A 23,063-nucleotide genomic window follows, 5' to 3' on the forward strand; every position below is an offset into this window, starting at 1 on the left:
TATAGCACCCATGGACCTCCTGCAGTAATCTGTGATTTATTCTATAGATGTTATTTGAACTGATTTCAGATAACATTTTAAAGCAAGAAAGGGGGAAAAGAAACAAGTAGCATGTTACTAATAACTCCCTGCAAACCACCACAAAATGCTGTTAGGTCAGCAGTTCTGCACCCGTGCTCCATAGAGTTCTTACTCTTTTATATCTTCTTAAAGATGCTTAATGAATTTATGCCTATTAATTCCTTTAGTGCTATTGAAATACAAATGTGAGCAATAAATACAAACACCACCAGAACCAAATGTAGAGATTTTGTGTGGGAGAACTTGTCAAACATTTTGATATGAACTGTGTACTTTTATCCCACACGGTCTTCGTAATTTTTTAATTAATTTATTTATTTTTTGTCAGGCACCTCTGTAATTCAGGTGACAGCAACAGATGCTGATGACCCAACCTATGGGAACAGCGCAAGAGTTGTGTACAGCATTCTCCAAGGACAGCCATATTTCTCTGTGGACTCTCGGACAGGTATGTTATTTCATTTGGGAATAAGTCAGTGTGAAAAATAAAAGAAAAAAAAATTAAGAAGAAAGAAGAAGAGGTACGTCATGACTGGACGCAGAAACTGGACAGCACAGCAGTGTGAGGTGGTTAAAACAAAAATGTGGTAATGAACTCCAGAAGAAGGACTCTGCAGCAATATGTTCATCTGAGCAACCATATTCTGCTGTTAAGGAATGGGGCTTGTTTGATGCTGTAAATATCTTTGTTAGCTTCTATCACTGCAGTGATGTCTTCAGCAGATCTAGTAGATAACCAGAACTGGAAAGTGCAAGTTGAAGCATGTAGTTACGTGGAGTAGTTTTACCTAAGGGTGTTCTTGTTAATAACCTTAAATTTATCTCCAAGACAATCTCTCTGTCTTGTTTTCTCTCTCTTTTTCTGTATATACCTAAGGATTATATCCAAAGGAGGAATCTGACAGGTTTTGACAGTTTCTAAAGGGCATCTGTAGTGCTAAGGTCAGAAACTCATAAGACGATAGTCTCTGCTGAGCCTTAGGGGACAAAGTAGGAAAAAAAAATCACTTTGTAATCCATTACTGAAAGTTAGCAATTTCTGGTTAGCAGATGTATTATCCAAAGACAATGTGCAAACCAGCTCAATGCTATTCAATTAAAGCAGTAACGTTTGTTTTGTAATCAGGTTATCAAACATAGAAAAATAAGGGCATAATCATCATTTTTGTTAAGTACTGAATGATTTCTAGGAAAGCAAAGAGGTAACATTCTGCCTCAGATCCAGTATTGATTTAACAGCTGGAGTGCAACTTAGGCTGCAGAAAAGTCCTTTTAGTCCAAAACCATGTACTTGATTGCTTTTTAGCAGAAAAGATCCTCTTCCTCCATTTAGAAATTTCCCAGTCACTTAGACCTGGATCTCTAGACATGAGATCCAGAGCAACCTCTGTGCAACGTTCAGGGTGCACACACTTGTCGTCCAGACACTTGTCATCCAGAAACTATTTTTTCCACATCACAGGTACAGGACTCTAACCAATTTCTCCAATGCAAACCTGCCTGCAGGATTTGATAACGAACAAAATGTGATTGCCTGTCTCATGTTCTTCAAAAGCAGAGCTAGAGCATAAGCAATCACCAGTTCCTTTGTAGTGATGCCTGATGATTAAAGCACCTAGGAGTGTGCACGCCATTTCAATGCACTCCTCTGGCAGCAGCCCTTGGGTTCCCTATCCCTCATCTCCCAACATGGCCTTGCTCAAGAACACTGCTCCTGCCCTGTTCTGTCATTTACCTCATGTATTTTGCATTAACCTAGATGCAAAGCAATTCAAAGAAAGGCCAAGAGCCTCTGTCCTTTTTCACAGAATAACAGAATCACAGAATCTTAGGGATTGGAAGGGACCTCCAGAGATCAAGTCCAACCCCCGTGCCAAAGCAGGTTCCCTATAGCAGGTCGCACAAGTAGGTGTCCAGATGGGTCTTGAATATCTCCAGAGAAGGAGAATCCACAACCTCCCTGGGCAGCCTGTTCCAGTGAACAAAGTTTCCAGAGGACTTTCACAGCCTGTTCATGATCAAATTCCCCTAAAAGGTTAAAGATGTGGATTTAAATCCCATCAGGCAGTAGGCAAAGGTCCCTGATTCTCTCACATCCTGTGAAACTATTTGGCTGTTATGGAACAGAAAGGACATCGTCTCTGCTCTTTACTATTTTTTAAGAGCCATGTCCAAGTTGCTAAAAGCAATAGTGCCAGTACCTGATTTTGGAGAATCTGAGGATCTGAGTCCTTCCTATAGCCATAGAGAAGGCTTAAGGTTCATCACCATCCTCAGCGTTCCTTGGCCAACCAATTGCGTGCAGCAGCAGGAGGAGGTGCGTGGCCGCTCCTCCAAACATTACACAGCGAGGTTGTGTATCCAGGTGGAGGGGCCCTGTAGAACCTGTGTTTTCCTTTTTTTGTAAAAACCAAATCAATTATGTGCTGGGCGTTCCCAGAAAAGCCAAACCTTTTGGAGGAAGGGGGACCTGGGAGCTGGGAGCAGAGGGCATGTGTGAATCTGAATGGCTTTGAGGGTTGGTGTGCTGGACCACAGACCGCAAATGCAGGTGCTGATTTCTTCTTTAGATTTAGCTCACTCTCTCTCAAGGACAAGACAGGAGGAGGAATTCTCAGCAAAATATTTGCTTGTAGAGAAAATACATTCCAAAATGCTATGCATTTTCATCTTGTTTCTATTACTGAGGAGTTGAGGAGTTGCTCACCTTTGCAGGATGAGACTCTTAAGGACTCCAGGCAGCAAAATTAAAATAGTGCACTGTGAATTGCCTGGTCCTGGTCACTATTTCTTTCCTTTTACATTCAGTGATAATTGCCAATGCAATATCTTTTTACTGCATTTTTATTAAACCCATACATTGCTCGCCTGCTAAAAATAAAGACTAAAGGAGGTCACTGCAGCTGGCAGTGCCCTGATGCAAGCACCCTGCACGCTGCTCCGTGCAGACAGGGTGGGTGCCTGGGGCTGAGGGGGCCGTGTGGAGGGACACCCTGAATGTGTTCCAGAGTGCAGCCATGGCTTTGGGTGCCGCAGTGTCCGGCAACGCGTCCTGCCCCAGTCGGCTGCTGGCAACCTTCATAAGAGAAGAGCTGCTGCCACCTCACGTCCGCTCGCAGTAGTGTCACCCGAGGAGGGCGACGGCCAACCTCCCCTCCCTACTCGCCCCCGCCTTCCCGTAGAATTAAGGACATTTCAGTAGGAAAAGACCTTCAAGGTCAAACTCTAGTTGCCCCAGGCCTAGGTGTCTACTGGACTTCAGTCAGCTCGTCCCAAGGACTCTGTGCAGGAGGACAGCCTGGAAACCTCTGTATTTTTTCTCTGATCCCATTACTTCTACATTTTATGCAGAGTTTTTTTAGCCTGAGTACAGCCATAATTCAGCGTAGCGCGCTGTGTTCCCACAGTCCTTGTCCAGCTGCTGTGGAAGGCAGCGCTTTAATTTTGAATGGACAGCCTGCCCCACATCTGATGCGTTTTAACCGGGCTCCTTTAAAATTCATGCCTTCTGTTGACCTAGATTTAATTTGGGTGAGTTTTACTGTGCCAACAAAGGTGAGACTGAGTGCAGAGTCTTGTCTGATGCTTTGTGTAGGGAGCACACTGCAGAAGCAGGACCACCCTGCCTCATTTGTGCACTAACTGCTGTCTCCTTTGTTCCCCAAACCACTTCCCCTTTCAATCTCACAGGCTTAATTAGGACAGCTCTGATGAACATGGACAGAGAAGCAAAAGAGTATTACGAAGTGATTGTCCAGGCCAAGGATATGGGCGGACAGCTGGGAGGATTAGCTGGAACCACCACAGTCAACATCACGCTCTCTGATGTCAATGACAACCCACCCAGATTTCCACAGAGTGAGTATCCATCCTGTCAAGATGGCAAAAAGGGCAGCGCCGCATGACTGCTGTCTGGTCCCATTCCAGCTATTTGCAAACTTGGTGTGGCAATAACGAGAGATGAGCATGATTTCAGATCAAAGGAGGAACTTTCCTTCAGAAAAATACCAAAACGAAGCTTCCAATAGTTTGTCTTTCAGTAAAGGTTCCTGTCTGCCAAAATCATCAAAAGCATCCTGCTTTTCACAGGGTAGGAAATTAACTTACAGGACAACATTTAAAGAAAGAAAGAAGGAGAGCTATTCCAAGGCTGCTCATGGCCGTTGCGTTTGGCTGCTAATAGCTGCCCTGGTTCTCTCCTAGTCCTATCTCCAAAAGGCTGTCTGTCAGATCAGGGCCATGTGACAGTTCTGGAAGTTGGAAGATAATTCATTCAACACCGCAGCCAGGCCACTGCAGGGAGCGTCTGGTCGCTGAGCTGTCGGCGTCACACAGGCTGTCCCACAGGCTGTTCTCTAGTAAAGATTCCCTTAAACCTCAGCAGTATACAGCTAAACCATAAGCAACGCAACAGCAACAGTCAATGGAATCTGAAAACAGACACCTCCACTCTTAGCAGAAACACTGCTTCGTCTTTACAAAGTCTTAAAGCAAGATTTGCAGTTTTTTGCTCTTTAGTTTGTGTGTGTGTTAATTATTCTAGGTCAAATTTACCTACTATATTGCATTTAAAAATCAGACATAAAAATTCAGATCTGTCTGTACTAAATCTTCCAAAGGACCTACGATACATTTCTATTTTTTAAAAAAAGTCAATTTTCTAGTGGCATAGGTCAGTTCTCAAGCTATTTTATTTTTGCTTTTGTTCTCATCTGGATGAGGAACAAAAGCTCCTGCAGTTCTTTTTGTTGCTCTGCTTCTTCTCCATCTGTTTCTGCATGTGGCATTGATATATCAAAACACTCCACAAAGACTAGCAAGAAGCATCAACTTCTACTTTTCTTCTCCTTTGAGAACAACTTACTGAACACATCATCACCAATCCTGTTTGGAAAATGGCATGAATTGTAACTTTGATATCAAAGCCTAGATTAAGGAAAATGAGAACAAATCAAACCCTACCCTTGGTGTTAGTCTGCCTTGTAAAGCACAATAATTGGACAGAGAAAGTGCAGCGAGGATGGTTTGGACATGAAGTAGGATGGCAGGACTGTATTTTATAAAAAGCATTTATATTTTTAAAACATGTAGTTTTAAAATGCATACTTCTAAAATCGCAGTTATTTCTTTAGCTGCTAAGCAAATTAGTGATGTGCTAAATGTGCTCAAGGCCAGGTTTGTAGAGAGAGGCGGTGCATTTGAGTAGAGCAACTGTTAAATTTGGGAGAAGGAACAGTCAAGCTTCTGAACTCTCAAAGCACTGTACAAGTTTGTGCAGACTTGGTGAAGGATTCGTGGTGCTCAGCATTTGTGTGCTTATTCCAGTTGTATGTCTTTCCCACTATGTTTCATATCCTGCTATAGATAATAGCTGCACCACCACCTGTGCTAATTGCTCAATTTTTTCCATCTGAAGTTCCTGTTTTTGATTTTATAGCTATTTTGAACAGAACCCTGTGAGCAAACCTGTTGGTAAGACAAACACCTGCATCAAACATTCCCTGGCAACTCAGTCTGGCTGTGGTCCGTTAAAGGCGATCACACTGTGCTGTGTCCACTCTGGGAAAGGTCATATTGATTCCCATCAGACTAGGGGTATTATGGCCCATCTTGAGGCACCTTTTGAATTAGCATGCAGTTTCTGCCTCCTTTTCACAGCTTGTTGTTCTGTTTCTCCCTGCTTCTTGTGGCAGAGCACTACCAGATGAGTGTGCTGGAGTCTGCTCCTGTCAGCTCCACCGTGGGCCGCGTGGTTGCTAAAGACCTGGACGAAGGCATTAACGCAGAGATGAAATACAGCCTCGTGGATGGAGATGGGCTGGATGTCTTTGATATTAATACTGATCCTAATTACCAAGTTGGCATCATAACTGTGAGAAAGGTAGTAAAGTTTCCTTTTTGTATTAATTTATAGTTAGTGGTCCTGGTTACACTTTATGTGTGCAGTATTCCCCTATGCGTGTAGTAACTTGGCTCCCGTTGCGTGGCAGTAGCCCCTTTCCTGCTATAAAACAGCATTTCTTTAACATTCATTGCTAAAATATGAAAGCAGATCACATTCCTAGGAGCAGCCTTTCAAAAGCAGGGACAGTGCTAGCATAAACATGTCTTTCCCCACCAAAGGAATATTCAGATTCGCTATTTATCTATTTAAATATTCTCTGTAGCTTAATTATCCTACAATGCAAGAAATTAGATCAATATTTGCATTTGAACTATACACATTTTTCACTCCGGTGTCCCACAAACAATAATAAAGCATGACTTAGAATTATTTATAAACCAATAAAACCAAGGCAGTGTTTTTTTTTAATTGCTGCTTGAAGATCCATAAATGCTAATTAGGTTGGAAGAAGCTGTTTCTAAAATGGCAGCTGTGAAGCTGCTAGTGCTCGGTACCGCAGGCTATAGAGAACGGAGTAGACCTTTCTGCTTAGACTCCCTGCTACAGGATATTTATTCTACAATCTTACATAAGTGCAAGAAGTACTTCTAGGTTACGAAATTGTAACCATATTTCTGAGTAAGTGTATGTCTGGTGTACTAATAAGAGAATATATACTCCCTTTAAATAGCCTGGGACAAAAATGTATGCTAAAATGGAAGTACACCTGGGATTGATTTGACCCTGCAAGTCTCTGTGCCCTACAGCAAAGCATTTAAGCATGTATTTATGGTCACTTCTCTCCAACTCTTATTTATGTGCACTAAGCCCTAAAGTTAAGTGTGTGCTTAAATGCTTTGCTAGAACAAAATAAATGTTATAAAAACCTTACTGGAATTTTTCACTTATTTATTGATGAAGTAGTTTATGTGGAGTACATATGTCAGTTAGTGTGACTTCGCTTATCCTAAATACAGCTTTACTAGATGTTACTTTGTACCAGAAGCAGTTATAAAAAGTTTATGACATCAATCATATTGGATATGTACCGACATCACACTGCTCAATCCATCCACTGTATATAAATGTCTCTAGAATGTGATCTATACCTGGCACTGTTTGAAATGTTGCAGTCATCAATAGCCAGACATTGGGAAGTCGTCCTTTGGAGCTATGCAACCAAAACCAAAAATTGTCATGCAATTGGTATTGTTAGAAAATAATATCACAGTAAGGGGAAAGAGGGAGAGAGAATTTCTAACACCAGAATGAATTCTTTCAAAAAAAAGGCATCTCTCCTCTCAGCTGTGTGCTCAGCAGGAGGCAGCCTTCTTGCCCTCCTCACGCAGTCATGTTGGAAAGATGTTAGAATGCATCCAAAGCAGAAGGTACATGGAAGGCTCAGAAGTCTAAGCCACAGCAATGAAGGAGGCCAAAGCAAACTGAGGTGGTCTGAGCCCAGAATGTGGTGGCCTGCCACGGCTTTAATTTTTCTTTTTTTTTTTGTTCCTAACTTGAGCACCCTAGGCAAATATTTCCTAACATAGTTGGATTTTATAGCTTTTAAGTCTTTCTGTGATTTGAGTGCTCATTTTATAACAGCTTTTTGGTTTATGTGCAGTGTTTCTCACATGGTCTTCTTCGTGTGAGAATCCAGGAGATAGAATGGCCTCCTTCCTGATACACATTCAGGCAGCTTTGCGTTGCACACTTCTTGCCAGATGGACAATAACTATTGCTTGATTTTGTGAATATATTTATTGCTATTTTACAATGCATTAATACAAATTGGTAGAGCATAATGACTCCATACTAATGGGTAATATATTTGTACATCTACTTGAATTCTTGCTGACAAGTGCTATGTCTGCCGTGTCCACTGATTCACCAGGAGAATTAAGTGCAGCAGAAGTAAGTTTTGGATCATCTGCTTGTGCCTCCATTTTCTTGTCCAGCTCCTTGCCCTATCTAGTCTTATGTCTTCAAAGTGAAAGAGCTGAAAGGAAAAAGCAAAGGTTTTGGATGAGAACAAGAATGGTCTTACTAGAGACTGAATGAACTGAGAGTGCATGGCATTCCACATACAGCATTCCAATTTGTACAAATGCAGCCACACATTTTGAAAGCCATCCCTGTACCAAAAATGATATCCCACTGTGCAACCCTGAGAATGGGGACATTTCTTCCCTGGTACAAAGTCTGTCCTGCTTAGAAAGTCTGTGTTAAGTAGATCCAGTTGTGCTGGCTTTCAACATTAATGCTCCCTGAAATACAGAAATAAAGGGCTGTGATCATTTAATCCCTGTATGATTGCTTGTAACTCCTGACTAGTGCTTGGAAAAATATGGTTGTGTCCTCTAAAAATTGCACTTAATCTGGTGAAAAAGTTCCATGCAGTCATTCTTGTCATGTTTTCTCTTATTGGGTTTGGTAAATTGCACATTAAATATGAAATTGTCCATTTAAATCCAAGCAGGTTTTAGAGAAGCTCCATTTAATTCAGGATCTGTGAAAAGGAGCATAGAGGGAAATTAAAGATTTATTTATTGAAAATTTCAGTGTCAGAATCTATTATTTCCATACCCTGGATCCCCAAGTAAATAACTTTATCTAGAAAGGAAATCAAGTTCACGCAAGTACTAACAGATAAAACTCATCTCTTCTTATGCATGCTCTGGGACCTCCTCGTCATGACTGCCACCAGGGCCCATTTCTGAGGAACCAGCTCCTCACATCTTTGCCTGTTTTCAGGTGCTTCCAAACTACCTGTTTCTGCCTGGTTTTCTTTTTTCGCTTCTGTTTTTTTCCCAGACTAGAATGAAAATGTGAATCACAATACCAGGGTGGTGCAGCCACTCTTGTTTTCAATATAGCAAGAAGAATGAAAGAATGCACATTTTAAAGTGACTGCAGTATGAATACATATTGCAAACTGACTTTTTTCAGTTCAACTGTCAAAAATAATTAAAAACAAGATGCAGGCATTGCCACTGCCAGTACAGCTGTCACTCAGCGCTCTGTTTCCACCTGCAAATATTAATCTTTATTACCCTTGTGAATAAAGCTCATTGTAGAGATTTATTATTTACAGTAAGAATTAGCTTATGTGAGAGGGCATCTTCTGAAGATTAAAATATGGACTAAATCATGTGATAAATCATGTGATATCATAGCCTAATCATAGATACGATTTTTCTCATTAGCCTTTAAGCTTTGAGAGCAAGAAAAGCTACACCTTGAAAGTCGAAGGTGCCAACTCCCACCTGGAGATGCGCTTCCTGAACCTGGGTCCTTTCCGAGACACCACCACTGTCCACATCAGCGTGGAGGATGTGGATGAGCCTCCTGTTTTCGAGCCCAGTTTTTACTTTGTGGAGGTGCCTGAGGATGTGGAGATTGGGGCCACCATACAGATCATTTCTGCCAAGGACCCGGATGTGACCAACAATTCAATCAGGTCTGTATTTTCTTCTTGTGTCCCCCAGGAGTGTTTCCTGATACCTCTGGTTGATGGACTGGCGATGGGGCTGATGCAGGACAGGTGGGAGGGACTCCTTCTTTCCAACCTGTTAAAGTCATCAGTGAGTTTAATCAAACAGGATCTCATACTACAAGGGGCCTGGTTACAACTGGCAAAGCAAAGCAGGAGCTCACCCTTGCTTTTTCTGTGGCACACATAGCTAGCATTGCCATGAACTGGTCAAGGCAAGCCCTGACAGCGTAAATTAAAAACAAACTCCAGACCTTTGTGCTTTTGCTGGCACAGTCTGACAACAAAACTGACAGCATTGCTGAGAATCTGCTGTAGGACTGAAGGGAAAGTAATGAGCTCACTTCTCTCTTCCCATTCTGTTTCATAACCATTGCTATTTGCAACCTGTCTTTGTCCACAGCTCAAGTGCACAGCTACATTTGGAGTAGTTTGAACGCATACTAATGAGCACGCATGAGCCACTGAATTATATAGTGTTTGGTCAAAGCTGCAGAACTAAATGTACCTGTAAGGAGTTATGGAAGGTAAAAGGTGTATTTACAGCCCTGGGAGCTGCAGAGCTACAACTCAGAAAGGAGCCATAAGGGCAGCTTTTGTGTACTGTTTTCCATGGTTGCTGCTGAACCAGCCCAATTTATCAGAGAAGACTGATTTTTTCTGAGGCCAAACCACATACTGGTTTTCACTGCCTGCAGAAGCTCCAGGTGTTTGCAAGTTACTAATCCCAGCAGGTCAGCTGCTCCTCTCACCTGCAAAGTGCTTTGGGTGCTGACCCTGAACCTGTGTTTGGATTCTGAATAGTCTGCACTCAGCTATCTGTACTCAGTAACTGGGAAATACTGGAAAGAGTCATAGCACTGAGAGTCTTCAAAGAAAGGGAAGTCTATATGAGCAACTCTATGGGCTTCAGCTGAGAGATGCAAGCAGACACAAAGACTGTTTTTCTTGATGTGTTACTGCTGTAATTAAGTTTTTCATCTCTTCTACTTAATATACCCACTTTTTCTACCTACATTATAAAGCTATCCTGCTTCTCATGACATTGTTTCAAATTATTGAGTAAAACTAAACTGCTATACTGTCTGCAGCACAGCTTCATTACCCTAAACTTTTTTTCTGCCTGCATCTATTTTGCTGATTGCAGTCTAGCATTATCCAGACACTGCAGCACAAACAGCTTTGTGCTAATCTGCTTTAAATAGTATTGAAATAATTCTGTGGAGTATTGGCAGTGTTCGTTGTTATTTCTAATAAGTTTTCTTTTAGTTTTCTTGAGAGCTTTCCAGTGGCTGCCTGTGATGAAAAAGCACTCTAGAAAGCACAGAAGGCATTGCCAAGGATATTTAAAAACACGTTATACACTTTAAAGATTCCTCTATAACTTTTTTCTGTCCCACCTTTCTTCTTTCTTTCCTTCCCGTCTTCCTCCCTTCCCACTTTCCTTTCTTTTTCTTTCCTTTTTCTTTCTTCCTCCACACCTTATACATACAAATGTGAATGACTGAGATAGAGAAAAAAAAAGAATAAGTACTATTTGAATAGCACTTGTAATGCTAACTAAAATGCAAATGTCAAGTATTGCTTCTCCTACTACTTGCCTCTAATGTGGTTTCCTCCATCCACACCAACTCTGTGTTGTATCAGTCTGGCTATGTTTTGGGCTTGCACAAATTTCACTTTGCACAGGGTAAAACAAAATAGGAGGATCCCAGATACCTATCTCATTACATAAGATGGAATATGTCTGAAATTAAAATTGAGACCTGACACGTCCTTTGGCCGTTTTGTCAATTACTGGAGTCAGGTCATATCTCAGCAGCACTCCGGACACCCACACTGTAAACTGCCAATTGCTAGAAGTACACCATGATTCATTGTCAGGGAATTTAGGAGGATTACCTCCAGAGTACAATAGAAATGAGTATGTAGGAGCAGGCCTTATTAACGAGACAACATACATGCAGAATCCAGGCTAAGACTCCACCTGTGCTTCTTGACACCAGTGATTAATACTGCACCACTAATCACAAGGCCGTATTCAATTTCATATACTCATTGGCCTTAAACTGTCAGAGGGAAGTTCTTTTTATAGTCTCATGCAAAAATAATTATTATAGCAAAATATAGCAACCCTCGTACATATTTCCCAAATAAATCAAATTCCTCAGAAATTTCTTTATTTAAGAAGAGGTAGAAAGAATTGGAAGTGAAAGGGAAGCAAGCCTGCCTTTCCACCCTATTTCATTCTTCTGAAACAGCATAACCTAACAGTACTTTATATCCCAGCTTAATGCATCACTATATGAAGATCGGGCTGGCATTCTCATTCCAGTGAATGCACTTACGCTGAAAGGAGAAAATTCAGACAGCAAGCCCTGCTCAGCATCTGTTATGACTAATGCTTTCAATTCCCATCAACTTGGAAGAAAGAACCAAGAGCGAAGAAGTCCAGGCTCTGTTCAAGTCTGTGGCATTTGCATAAACACATGGGTAGCTTTTGCCAGAGGATCTCTTACCATGTTAACATAATTAGCTTACCATGTTAAAATAATTAGCTAGGAAGGCGACTGGTACGAACTGGTGGTAAGAGTATTTGAAGCACATAATTGAGTATGTTACACACCCTGCAACGTGTCTTTGCCTCCAATCTTGTCATCTGCTGAAGGAAAACTTGATGACTGATGGGAAAACCTGACATCACCCCTTGAAAGGACGTGGCTCTGTCAGTAGGGCAGTTCAGGGTTCAAATGGAGTTAATTCCACTGGAAGGAAGAGAGAATGTAAAAGCGAGAGCAAGGGAATGGTTCCTCCTCCTCAGCCCAAGTGCCTAGTGAGGGAGTTGGTGTGAAGTCATTTTCAAACAGTCTGAACTGTGCCCAAGGGAAAGGTATAATTATTTTGCTTAGAAAAAGAGCTTGCACTCCTCACTGACAGATTTTCTCTGTAAAGCAGATGTTCCCATACCGAGCTGTGTCTTGCTTTGAGGCTGCTTCCTCTAAATCTTCCTGTCCTCCATCTCCATCCCAGCAGTTCTCGCTGTTACGTGCCATTAGCCATGCAAACTACTCATTTTTCAAGTGTCTTGCTCTGTACCTGTACAAGTCACTGGAGCACACAGCTGAGTTGTGGATTTGCTATATAGGATTCCTAGTATTCCCACTGCTGGAGTACTTTGTTGAACATAGAATCACAGAATCATTTGAGTTGGAAGGGACCCTTAAAGTCCATCCAGTCCAACTCCCCTGGAGTGAACAGGAACACCTACAGCGAGATCAGAGCTCCCTCCAGCCTGACCTAAATGTTTCTAGGGACAGGGCATCTACCACCTCTCTGGGCAACCTGTGTCCATTCTTATTGTAAGAAAAAAAAATGTATTCCTTACATCCAACCTAAATTTCCTTTCCTCTAGTTTGAGATCACTGTCCTGTCACACAGCAGACCCTGCTAAAGAATCTGTCCCCTTCTTTCTTATAGCCCCATTTTAGACATCGAAAGGCTGCTATCATGTCTCACAGGAGTTACAAAATGCTTTCAATGTATACTCTTGCAGGTACTCGATTGATAGGAGCAGTGATCCAGGGAGGTTCTTCTATGTTGACATCACTTCAGGAGCACTGATGACTGCAAGACCTCTGGACCGGGAGGACGTTTCCTGGCACAACATCACAGTGCTGGCTATGGAGCTGAGTAAGGAGAATGCAGACTGTGCACAGATTAAAGAGATATAATAGACAAAGCAGGCTGAAAGACCAGGATTCAGCAATTCATAGGATCTTATGTATTGAAGGGGAAGTGATATTGAGTTACTTCTCAGATACCAGCAAGCCAGTACCATATTTTATTAATTTCTTATGCTCCTTTTCACAAGGTGGTGGGAGAAGGGGAGGCTGGCATTTAAACGCAGAGTGCATTTTTTTCTTTTCATTAGTATTCTAGGGATTTATTTAAAACTCTTCCTGAAATATGTCTCTGTGAAAGCTCTGTTTCTCCAGAAGGACTGGGCAGGTGCAAAGGCTGTGCATCTGCCAGAACTGTCAGTCCTACCTGGGAAGACTGCGCAGTGCAGGGACTGGCAGGCAGCAATGATTCTTTACTATTAGGTTGCTTCTGGAAATCTGCTCTGGGCCAGTAGCAAGTGAGTGGCACCACCATCTGCTCTCTGCACGGATGATTTGTGGAGGGTGCTGTGGGATCCTCTTGTATGAAAACCTCACAGCAACTGGAACTTAATAGACTCTCAGGTTTTACAATGAACTAAAACTCATCTCAGGATTCACCCCTACCAAGGCTGTGAGAACAAGGAGATGCTGATCATTTCATAGCAACACAAAGAAAAATGGTACTCAGTTCGCAATACTTACAAATGTGAGCTTTGTAAAGAAACTTACAATATATGAGCAAATAAAATAAAGAGTTCACCCAATCTTCACCTGAAATCTCTTTGTTCCACACAGTTTTTGGTCAGGATTTCAGTTCGTTGGCAGAGGAGCAGCAGTCTTCCAGAAGCTTGCTGCCAAAAGCTGAGCGATTCCTCATCTTTGAGGAAGCTTCTGTTACATCCAGGCTGCACCAGGGATGTGGGGCAGTTTGAAAGGAAACAAACTGAGAAGCTGTCCCAAACTCAACCAATCAACTTAAAGTTAGCAGGGAGAATATTTCACAAGAGTCAGGAGGAAATCTGCCACACATTTGCATGCTGAAACAGCCTACAAGGCCTTCCTGTTGCATTTTTAGTAGTGAGAGCGGCTGGTGACATGGTGGGATCTCACCCCATCTGTTTCAATGCTAGCTTTATTTTCAGCCACTGATGGTCATCACAGTTCCGTGTAGATGCACACTGCCATGGAAGTCCTTAGAAGCCACCCCTGTAGCTGCACTGCAAAGCGAGAGCAGTCTGATGATGTCTTTCTTCCTTTCACTCACCCTCCCTGCCTCCTCTGCCAGTTTTGCACTGTACTTGTGCAGCACAATATTTTAACTTAGCTTCAGGAATGCCGCAGCTGTGCACTCCTAAAGCTTCTTGTTTCAGAAGTCAGGTGAATATTATTGAGTATAAATGCAGACACTCTTGTGACAGGTGTGTGAGCGAGATGTTTATGGGTATGTGGAAAGCCAAAGGTTGAAATTATATATCAGAAAGAAACAGTATAGTTCAAGAGTATTATCCCATTGACATGATGTAAAACACATTATGGATTCGGCACATTGAACTTGCAAGAAAATTCCAGAGTATGAGAAAATTATTGTTTATATGAACACATCATTTTATGCTATAAAGTGAGATATATTTGGAAATCTATGCATGACACTTTATGGCTCAGACAAGATTACTTTTAAAGAAATTTCTAGATTTTTGCTCCCTTTCTTACCTCCTAATTATGATTTTCTTTTTCTCCTTCCTCTTAGAGTTTCATTTTATCTTTTAATGAGGGGAAAAAGTTGTTCTGGGGCAGAAAAACACAGTAAAATAAAACGTACTCTGTGGATACCGAGTTTGGAAACTGTGAAGAGATGTGAAATGATGTCTGAATATACTGGGCAAAAGAGCTAATGAACCAGTGGACAGAAATATCACAAATGATGTCATCCAGAATGTGAAATTTTCATTGCAATTTTAAGCCTCAGTGAAAGCTTTTCTGTACCATTTCATGTGTTATTGCATTTTAACCCCCTTTACAAAGTAGCAAAAAAAACTTGCCACAATATTTTTATGTTCAAGGAATATAAATTCTGAGGAGAAAGATACCTGAAATGCAGAAGTACTGTTTCCAACAAGCTCCAAGTAAAAAGCCTGTCCTTAAAAACAGCCTCAGCATAACTCATGCTACTGGTATAGAGGCTCAACGAGCAGCATTTCCTAGCCAAAGCTGTGACTGCAGGGCACTGTCTAAAACTTTTACTATAGAAATAGTCCCCTTTGACTGAACTGAGTTGAAGCCTTTTGTATCTAAAGGCATTTGAAAATGATGTGACCAGATGGAAAGCCAGGATAGATAGTGTAGCATTTGCTGCTTCACTCTGAGTCATACAACAAGCAAGTGACCGCAGTCTCTGATGAAAAAAAAAGCAATTTAGTGGGAATCAATAGTAAAAAGGCTGCTGTAGCTCATCAGCAGAGTGGGGAGCTAGCCCTTTCCCTTGCCACATTTTGCCTTTCCTCATATTGTCCCCCCTCCTTCCAGACAACCCCTCACAGGTGGGCAGTGTCTCCGTCACGGTGAAAGTCCTGGATGTGAACGACAACGCGCCAGAGTTTGCCAGGTTCTACGAAGCTTTTGTTTGTGAAAATGCCAAAGCAGGACAGGTGAGAAATGCTGGGGATACTGGGGGCTGTCAGGAGGTAAGGCTGTAAGAAAGCCCATCAGACAGGATGAGCGCAAAGAACAGAGCTTGCCTAACTGAACATTGTACCTGAGCTCTCGTGAGCAGTTGCCTGCGCTGCTTTCTAAGGGCAAGCACATCACAATGATGTGTGCATCATATAGAACACCATTTTCTCTCCAACAGTAGTTTCCAAACTCACTGCACAGTACATTTCACTGCTGAAATAAAGCCTGCCCTTGGGCAGGTGCCAGCAGGCAAGCAGCCAGTGTGTCCTGTAGCAGCAATAAAGAGAGGACAAGTGTTATAAGAAATGCCACGGAGTCAGTTCAGCCTGTGTATGACCAGCAAGGCTTACTTGTAAAAGACCCTATTTATAAGAGCCTTAATCACCTCGACTTATGGGAGCTGGACACAATATGCTGCATCGACTTCAAAGGGTGGCAAACTGAGTCCATTCTGCTGTGAACTGGAGATTACAGAGAATCATAGTTAAAACAGGACTCCCAGTTCTGCACACTGTGAACCCACATCTCCAAGCAAACAGTAATACCAATTTGCTTCAGCCCTTTGCAAAGCCCCTTGAACGTGGTCTGCCTGTATCACACATGGACAGGAGCTCACACTCACTGTTGGTACTGCAATTTGTGCTGCTGATTGCTGGTGGGATGCAACCTGCTGTTTCACTGCCACAGTGGGGACCTGTGTCTCTAAATGCATGGCTGACAAGCATAGTGTAAGCACACAGATGCACAACTGATTATTTATGAAGAAAAAATTACAGTAGCAATATCACTGCTCATTCAGTTGGGCTCCTCCCAGCTTGCTGTGAAGCAGAATGAAATAGTTATTCACTGCTGGAGCAACCAGCTCACTAAAAATCTTATACAGGATAATTTAATCCTATTAACTTTATAAAGAACATAAGGAATAAAAATCATTGCCTAGACATTTTGCAGGTTTTGAAAGGACTGTCAGGTTGGATATTAGGAAAACTTCTTTTCCGGAAGAGGGATAAGACACTGGCACAGGCTGCCCAGGGAGATGATGGAGTCATTGCCCTGGAGGTGTTCAAGAAACATGTGGATGTATCACTGAGGAATAGGTGAATAGGTGAATAGGAATCACAGGGCATGGTGGGGTGGGTTAGTAGTTGGATTAGATGATCTTAGTGGTCTTTGCCAACCTTAATAGTTCCACGATTTTAAACCTCTGTGAGTTGACAAACCTCTTTTTGGATTTATTATTGTCTTAGTTTCTTTCCTTTGTTTTATTTGTTGCTCATACAAAGCATCCACGTGGTTGCATTTTCTCTTTGTTTTCCACTGACTTTTTGGAAGAGCTTAACGATAAAAGGAACCAACCTCAAGTATTTTTCTGCCTGCAAAATGAAGCTGAAAATATGTATGGGCTTTCTTACAAACTCTCTAAAGCATGTGTATTTTCTGAACGCCCTGGGTTCTCAAAAGGAAAGGTATGACAAAAGATAGACACATGGGGGAAAAGTGTTATTTGAACCAAATTATCTCCTCCTTCGTTTAAAAGTGATTTGCAGAGTGATAGCAAAATAAAATGAAACCTGCAAGGCAGTTTTATCCCAGGTTGCTTATATTTACATATATAAATTATATATATTGTATTTATTGTTTATTTATTTACGTGAGGCATCTTTAGCTTCTCACCTGCTTCTGCTTTGTTCTCGTATTGTGCAGCTGATCCAGACAGTGAGCGCCATTGACCGGGATGACCCACAGGAGGGTCAGCACTTCTACTACAGCCTGGCTCCAGAGGCAGCCAACAACCCCAACTTTACTCTGAGGGACAATCAAGGTAATCAGAGCAGACGTGGACAGTTAGCTACTCTAATTTCTAATGTCCGAGTTGGGCTCGAGAGTTTGTGCCTTACAGTGTGTGATAAGACTGCCATTTCAGATAATACCAAGTGACACCTGCTCCTTAAAGGCAATGGTAAAATGACATATTTCTTAATACATTTGAAGGTTATATGATATTTTCCTCTCTATAAGTATTCTCTAGTAATAGGCCCCCCTTTTCTTCTTAGAGGAAATGTGTCACTGTTTTGTGCAAATTTGGGTCTTGTGGTCAGGCTGCAGGCATCTTGGATTACTAGGGTGGAAATTGCATTCGTTGAAAAGGAGATGCTTAAAGGTAGGCTAGAAACTCAAAGGAGGATACAAATCTGAAGGGAATTACATTGCTCTTTTTTGTACTCTTCTTGTTTTCTTCCAGGCACTGAAATGGAAGTTTCTCATATTGTTCCCATCTTTTTCCCCAAGCACTTTTTTTTCTTCCTCTATGCATACCCTCACTTATTGCCTAGGAAAGGCAGGGAGGTGGGGGAGAGATGCCAGGCCTTAGGGAATAATTTGAAATGCAGCTAAATGTCTATGTAAAAGGTTTCAGCAGAAACTGAAATACCAGTGGGGAGACTCGTGGCAAAGGGCTGGCATTTGTGTATCCTCACCAGTGGAATTCACTTATTTTAGGGAAGTTTTGGTGGTTTTGGAGCCTGAAGGAAAGCTCTGTTGTGAGCATGCGTTCATACGACTCTAGCTGATAGAGGACCTTTGTGGGCAAATGGGTGCAGAAGTGAGGTCTACAGCTGCCTTCAGCAGAAAAGAAAGATGACCTTGAATAATCCAGTGCAGAGCACCAAAAGTTGATGTGGTGTCAGTAGGAGCGTGTAACGTACTACAAACCAGCAAAGAATTCTATTAGAAAAGGGGATACAGGTACCTGCAGTATCCGTGACCTGTTTCCAGGCATAGTGCTGATCCTACTCCCACATGAGCACACATGCCTACTTGTGACGCTTGTTTCCATAAGCCCCCATCTATGCCTCTTGCAGGCATGTGAAAGAGTAACTTAATGGCTAATAAACAAACTTCTTCCATCACTAACCAAATATATCTTAAATGATGCTACTTGCAGAGCCTTGAGTTCTCCTTCACAGCATGCTATTGCTTTTACAGCCCAAAAACATTTTATCCTTTAGAGTCCCCGAAGACTCACCACACAATTTCTTGTGTTTTTATCTCTCATTCTCTGTCTCTTTTTTTTTTAACTTTTGAACATATATTGCCAAAATAAATTAGAAGATAAAACACAACCATTGCTAAAACATTTGGCAGTCTAGGCTCATTCTGTCCTGAAGGCATTGTTCTAAAAAAGGAAACACGTAATTCCCACCATCAGATGCATTTTTTCTGTCTAAGGCCATACATGCTGTAATTTATAGTGACAGCAGTGACTGAATGGCCATGCCTTCTGCTTTCTGCAAAATACCAGTTTTCCAGAGCTACATATCATGAGAAGCATAGGGTACTGTTGGTTACAAATCTGAAATAAAAATGTGAAGTATCATACCACTGACTATTTGAAATATACACATTAAGGGTTAATTTACTGCCTTGGCAATTTGGAGTGCAGTAGTTGTTTCAGTACCAATAATTTATATTTTCATCTAGGGACCACTAAGTACTACATAAATTGTAAGATTTAGTCACCGAAGGCAAAGATATACTGCATGCCCCAGGATGGAAAGACGAGGAATGGAACCTGCCTTGCTCGTTGCAGCCTCTGTGTGTAACCATGAGACAGCAACGCTTTCCTGGCTTTGGGAAGACGCTGTTCAGATCAGCAGTTGTGCAAATTACTTGGTTGTGCCATACAGTAGTAAGAAAAACTGCGAGACGTGAAGCCATCTTCGCAGCAATGAAAACTTGAGTAACAAACAGATCACAGTTTGCATTCTGATGAGCTGCTTTACATATTTCTTTGACCCTTGTTATTACAGTCTCTGAGAACTACTTTAGGCTATTCATTCTCCCCCTAGCTTTGGCAGCTAGAGAAATCCTATTGTCTTCACTTTGTAGACAGGGATCTGGGGTGAGCAGAAATTAATCTACTTACATGCCTGGTTCCCTTTGAGTCTGGTAAAATCAGTGGGCAATAGACTTGCAAGTATCTGCAAAAATTAGGGCCTGAATTACTTCTCAAGGACATATAGGAAATATGTGATGAAGCAGAGAACTGAGCTGAGTTCTCCCTTCTCTTTTGTTAGTGTTAGAGGGCATCAGTGGGCTGTCTTTGTCCCACTTCTAAATCTGGGTAAGATAGTGTTGGGAAAGGGTTGGTAAAAGAGGCTTGCTGTGAGAATGGGATGAGCAACAAAATAAGCTTACCAAATATCCAGACTAAACTTTGAGCTGGTCTCCTCTTGGCTTTTGTCTGCTGCCCTCCATTTGAGGGTAACAGGAATTAATGAAGAGAGTAGTCACTTGGATGGGTGCAGGCATCGGTGTCATACCACCATCAGGACCATCAGTGGAAGTCCCTGAAAGTCCTCTCTCTTGCATTTCAATTAAAATGTCAGGGAGGAGAGGCTCTAAGTCTTGCTCTCACAAGCACACCAGTCAGAATGGCCAGAAGGATAGTTCTCACGTTCGCACCAATCTCAGGGGTGCAGGATCACACATTGTGCTCTACAATGCCTCTGCTCAGTGTGGTAGCTAACTGAATATCATCAGTAATCTGCAAGACAGCGATGCTGTACTGAAAGCTGGATGCAAAAGTACTGTGCATTCTTATTGTGCTTTTTAAATTAATTTATTTTTAATATAATAAGGCTATCATGTTCACCCAGGCCTTGTTGTGTCGATGGCTAGGACTTAGCAGATATCAAATTTGGAAGAAAATAGTGCATTCCAATTTCTGCCATGCTGCTTCACATTCTATCATGTCCTTTGCAGTGCAGTAGCACATCAGATGGCGTTGGCTTCTGATGAATCACACAACAAGCTCTGGCACCAGCCTATTGTCATTGTGGTGTAACAGGTACAGTGATTCCTTAGGGATTATTTATGTAGATGCTTGTCTAGTACAGAGCAAAACAAAGCAAAAGGGCTGAAACATAATGCTGACAGACACCAAGGGAACCATATGGCCAAGAATATTTAGGACCTATGTGATAGGATCAGCACATCACAGCAAAGTTATGTACATATATAAATTTATATATACCCTTCAATATTTGATTACCGAAACTTGTTTTTAGCTGGAAAAAAAATATATATATACATATATAAACTTATATGTATTTGCACAACTTGAATCACTGCCTGTGATTTCTTCTACGGGCAAAGTATGGCCAGCTCCAGAATAATGAAGTCTTTTTCCTTCACAAAGAGCAGTTTCACATAAAATGAAGGTTTGCTGTCACCTGAGTGGAATTTATGACTTCTGTTACTGGCCAGTTTAAACAGCGTGAGTCTTTCACCCAGGAAAGAGAAAGGCAACCAAACCACTGCACTGTTAAATGACTGAAGTGCAATATAAATCCAGACGTTTTGTCATCTTCTGCCCTTTGGGTTGCTTTTTCTCATGCCACAACAGGCCAAATAATGAAAAGATGTGGTATTGATAGCTGAGGAGGATGTACTGAAGGGCACATAGCCTGAAGAAGAAGTGAAAGCACTTGTGTGTGTCCCAGGAGAGAAAGGAGAGTGGGGCTCACAGTGGGGAGCCCTTGTTCAGGAGCTGTAGTGGCTGTAGGGTGCTGATCTCTGCTGGGTCTTAGGACATGATGCTGAAAATATGTCTGCATCTGTCACACCTGCTGCACTTGTTCAGAGCAGCACAGCCTATTGAAGGATGGTAAAATCAGCAAAAGCTGAAACATCATCCATTTTAAGCAACCTGGGGGATTTCATCCTGCATCTGGTGCTATTTGGTTGTTCTTTTCAAAGCCCCAGCTCTTGGGATCCCGTGATTTAAGGAGATGCTACAGTTTTGTTACTTACATACAGGCACAGGTGCACTTCAGTATTTTACACTTTCAGAGCAAAAGCTTGAAATGTCATGGATGTATAAGGCATAAAAGATCCTGAAATTGCTTTTAAAAACTATGGAAACTGAGATTGTTTTTATAACTGTGGAGCCTGACCCTCAGTACTTGCATACACCAGTGCTGCCTGCTGTTGAGAGCTTCGCAGCACAAAATATGGAACTTGCAGCATAGTTTAAGTCTTGTAGGGAAGCATAAAGAGTCCAGCTTGAATTGCATACATTCCAAAGCTGGCTGTATATAAAGCTCATAATCTCACTCCTAAAGACCATCAAATAATTTCTGATATCGCTGATTAACCTGCATGTCAATCAGTCTCCACACTGAACAAAATGACCAAAGATTTTAATTTTAGCAGTGAGTTGACATGGAAATAATCACAGAATCATAAGGGTGAAAATTAAACAATCAGTTGTTGGTATCATGTGTTTTTTTTCGTAGTTTACTTGTGATTACATTACTGGCTGGTTCCAGGCAGCCAGCTCCATTGTGCCAACCCAGCACGGACCAGCTGATTGACATCCTGCATTTCCAAGCACAGTACATGTATGCTGGAAGCAACCTAAATATGCAGATAGCCAGACCACAGCCTCTTTTGAACCCAGGGAACAGGAAACAAAACTAAGTAGTAAAAGAAACTGCATGAAGCCCAAATCCCCACAATCTCACAGCAACGCTGTGCATGGTCAGGGTTTGTAGGTCTGCCAAAAAGAGAAAAAAAATCCTTTGTTCTCCACCTATCTTTGCCGGCTCAGGATTTGCAAACACATTTATAAGATGTGCCAACTTTCCTGCAGGTTCTTTTAGACGCCCTGATGGGCCAAATCATATTGGAGACATTCTATTCAGCCTTGCTCTTTCCCAAAGTCTCTGAGGCCACAAAGCTTAAAAGTCAGTACAGGCAAAATACACTGATCTCCAGAGAATTTGCCATGACATTTCTGAGATAAGACTTGAGGAGAACAAAGTCCTGAATCCACTCTCCTTCTTACTAGGAAACTCAGTGCACAGTTTGAGGAATTTAGGGGAGAAGGTAAACAGGAATTCAGAAGCCATTGGAAATCCTGACATTAAATATATATACATAGCTCTGTTCTTATATATACATATATACGTATACATACATATATATATATGTATGGAGAGAAAGCGCCAGATGAAGGAATTTCCCTCGACATGAAAATTAAAGGCAATCTCCTCTTAGGTCACTCTCTTACTCCTTTGTTTCTGCAGCATTGTTTCAACCCATTTTGTTTCAAGTTCTAATAAAAATCAGGTGGCAGAATGGTCAAATTAAAGCAGCACAATTTTGACAATGACGACAAAGTACTCTGACTTTTTCCAATGGCAAAAGTTCTGATGAAATTGCACATATTTCACTGAAAAAATGTTTTGTTGCAAAATTTTCGACTCACTGC

General features: G+C 41.7%; 1 protein-coding gene across 1 annotated transcript in view; it reads left to right on the forward strand.

Annotated features, from left to right (window-relative positions):
* Window positions 1–23,063, forward strand: part of CDH20 (cadherin 20) — a 49,647-nt gene that overhangs the window by 23,503 nt on the left and 3,081 nt on the right. The window contains exons 4-10 of the mRNA XM_042809028.1: window positions 410–529; window positions 3,772–3,939; window positions 5,775–5,962; window positions 9,169–9,422; window positions 13,009–13,145; window positions 15,641–15,762; window positions 17,492–17,609. Of these exons, the coding sequence (XP_042664962.1) occupies window positions 410–529; window positions 3,772–3,939; window positions 5,775–5,962; window positions 9,169–9,422; window positions 13,009–13,145; window positions 15,641–15,762; window positions 17,492–17,609 (1,107 nt within the window). The remainder of the gene's footprint in view (window positions 1–409; window positions 530–3,771; window positions 3,940–5,774; window positions 5,963–9,168; window positions 9,423–13,008; window positions 13,146–15,640; window positions 15,763–17,491; window positions 17,610–23,063) is intronic.

This window comes from Centrocercus urophasianus, unplaced genomic scaffold (assembly GCF_019232065.1).
Source record: "Centrocercus urophasianus isolate 14NV4802_14NV808 unplaced genomic scaffold, USGS_Curo_1.0 seq_11, whole genome shotgun sequence".
In the NCBI taxonomy this organism is placed as follows: domain Eukaryota; kingdom Metazoa; phylum Chordata; class Aves; order Galliformes; family Phasianidae; genus Centrocercus; species Centrocercus urophasianus.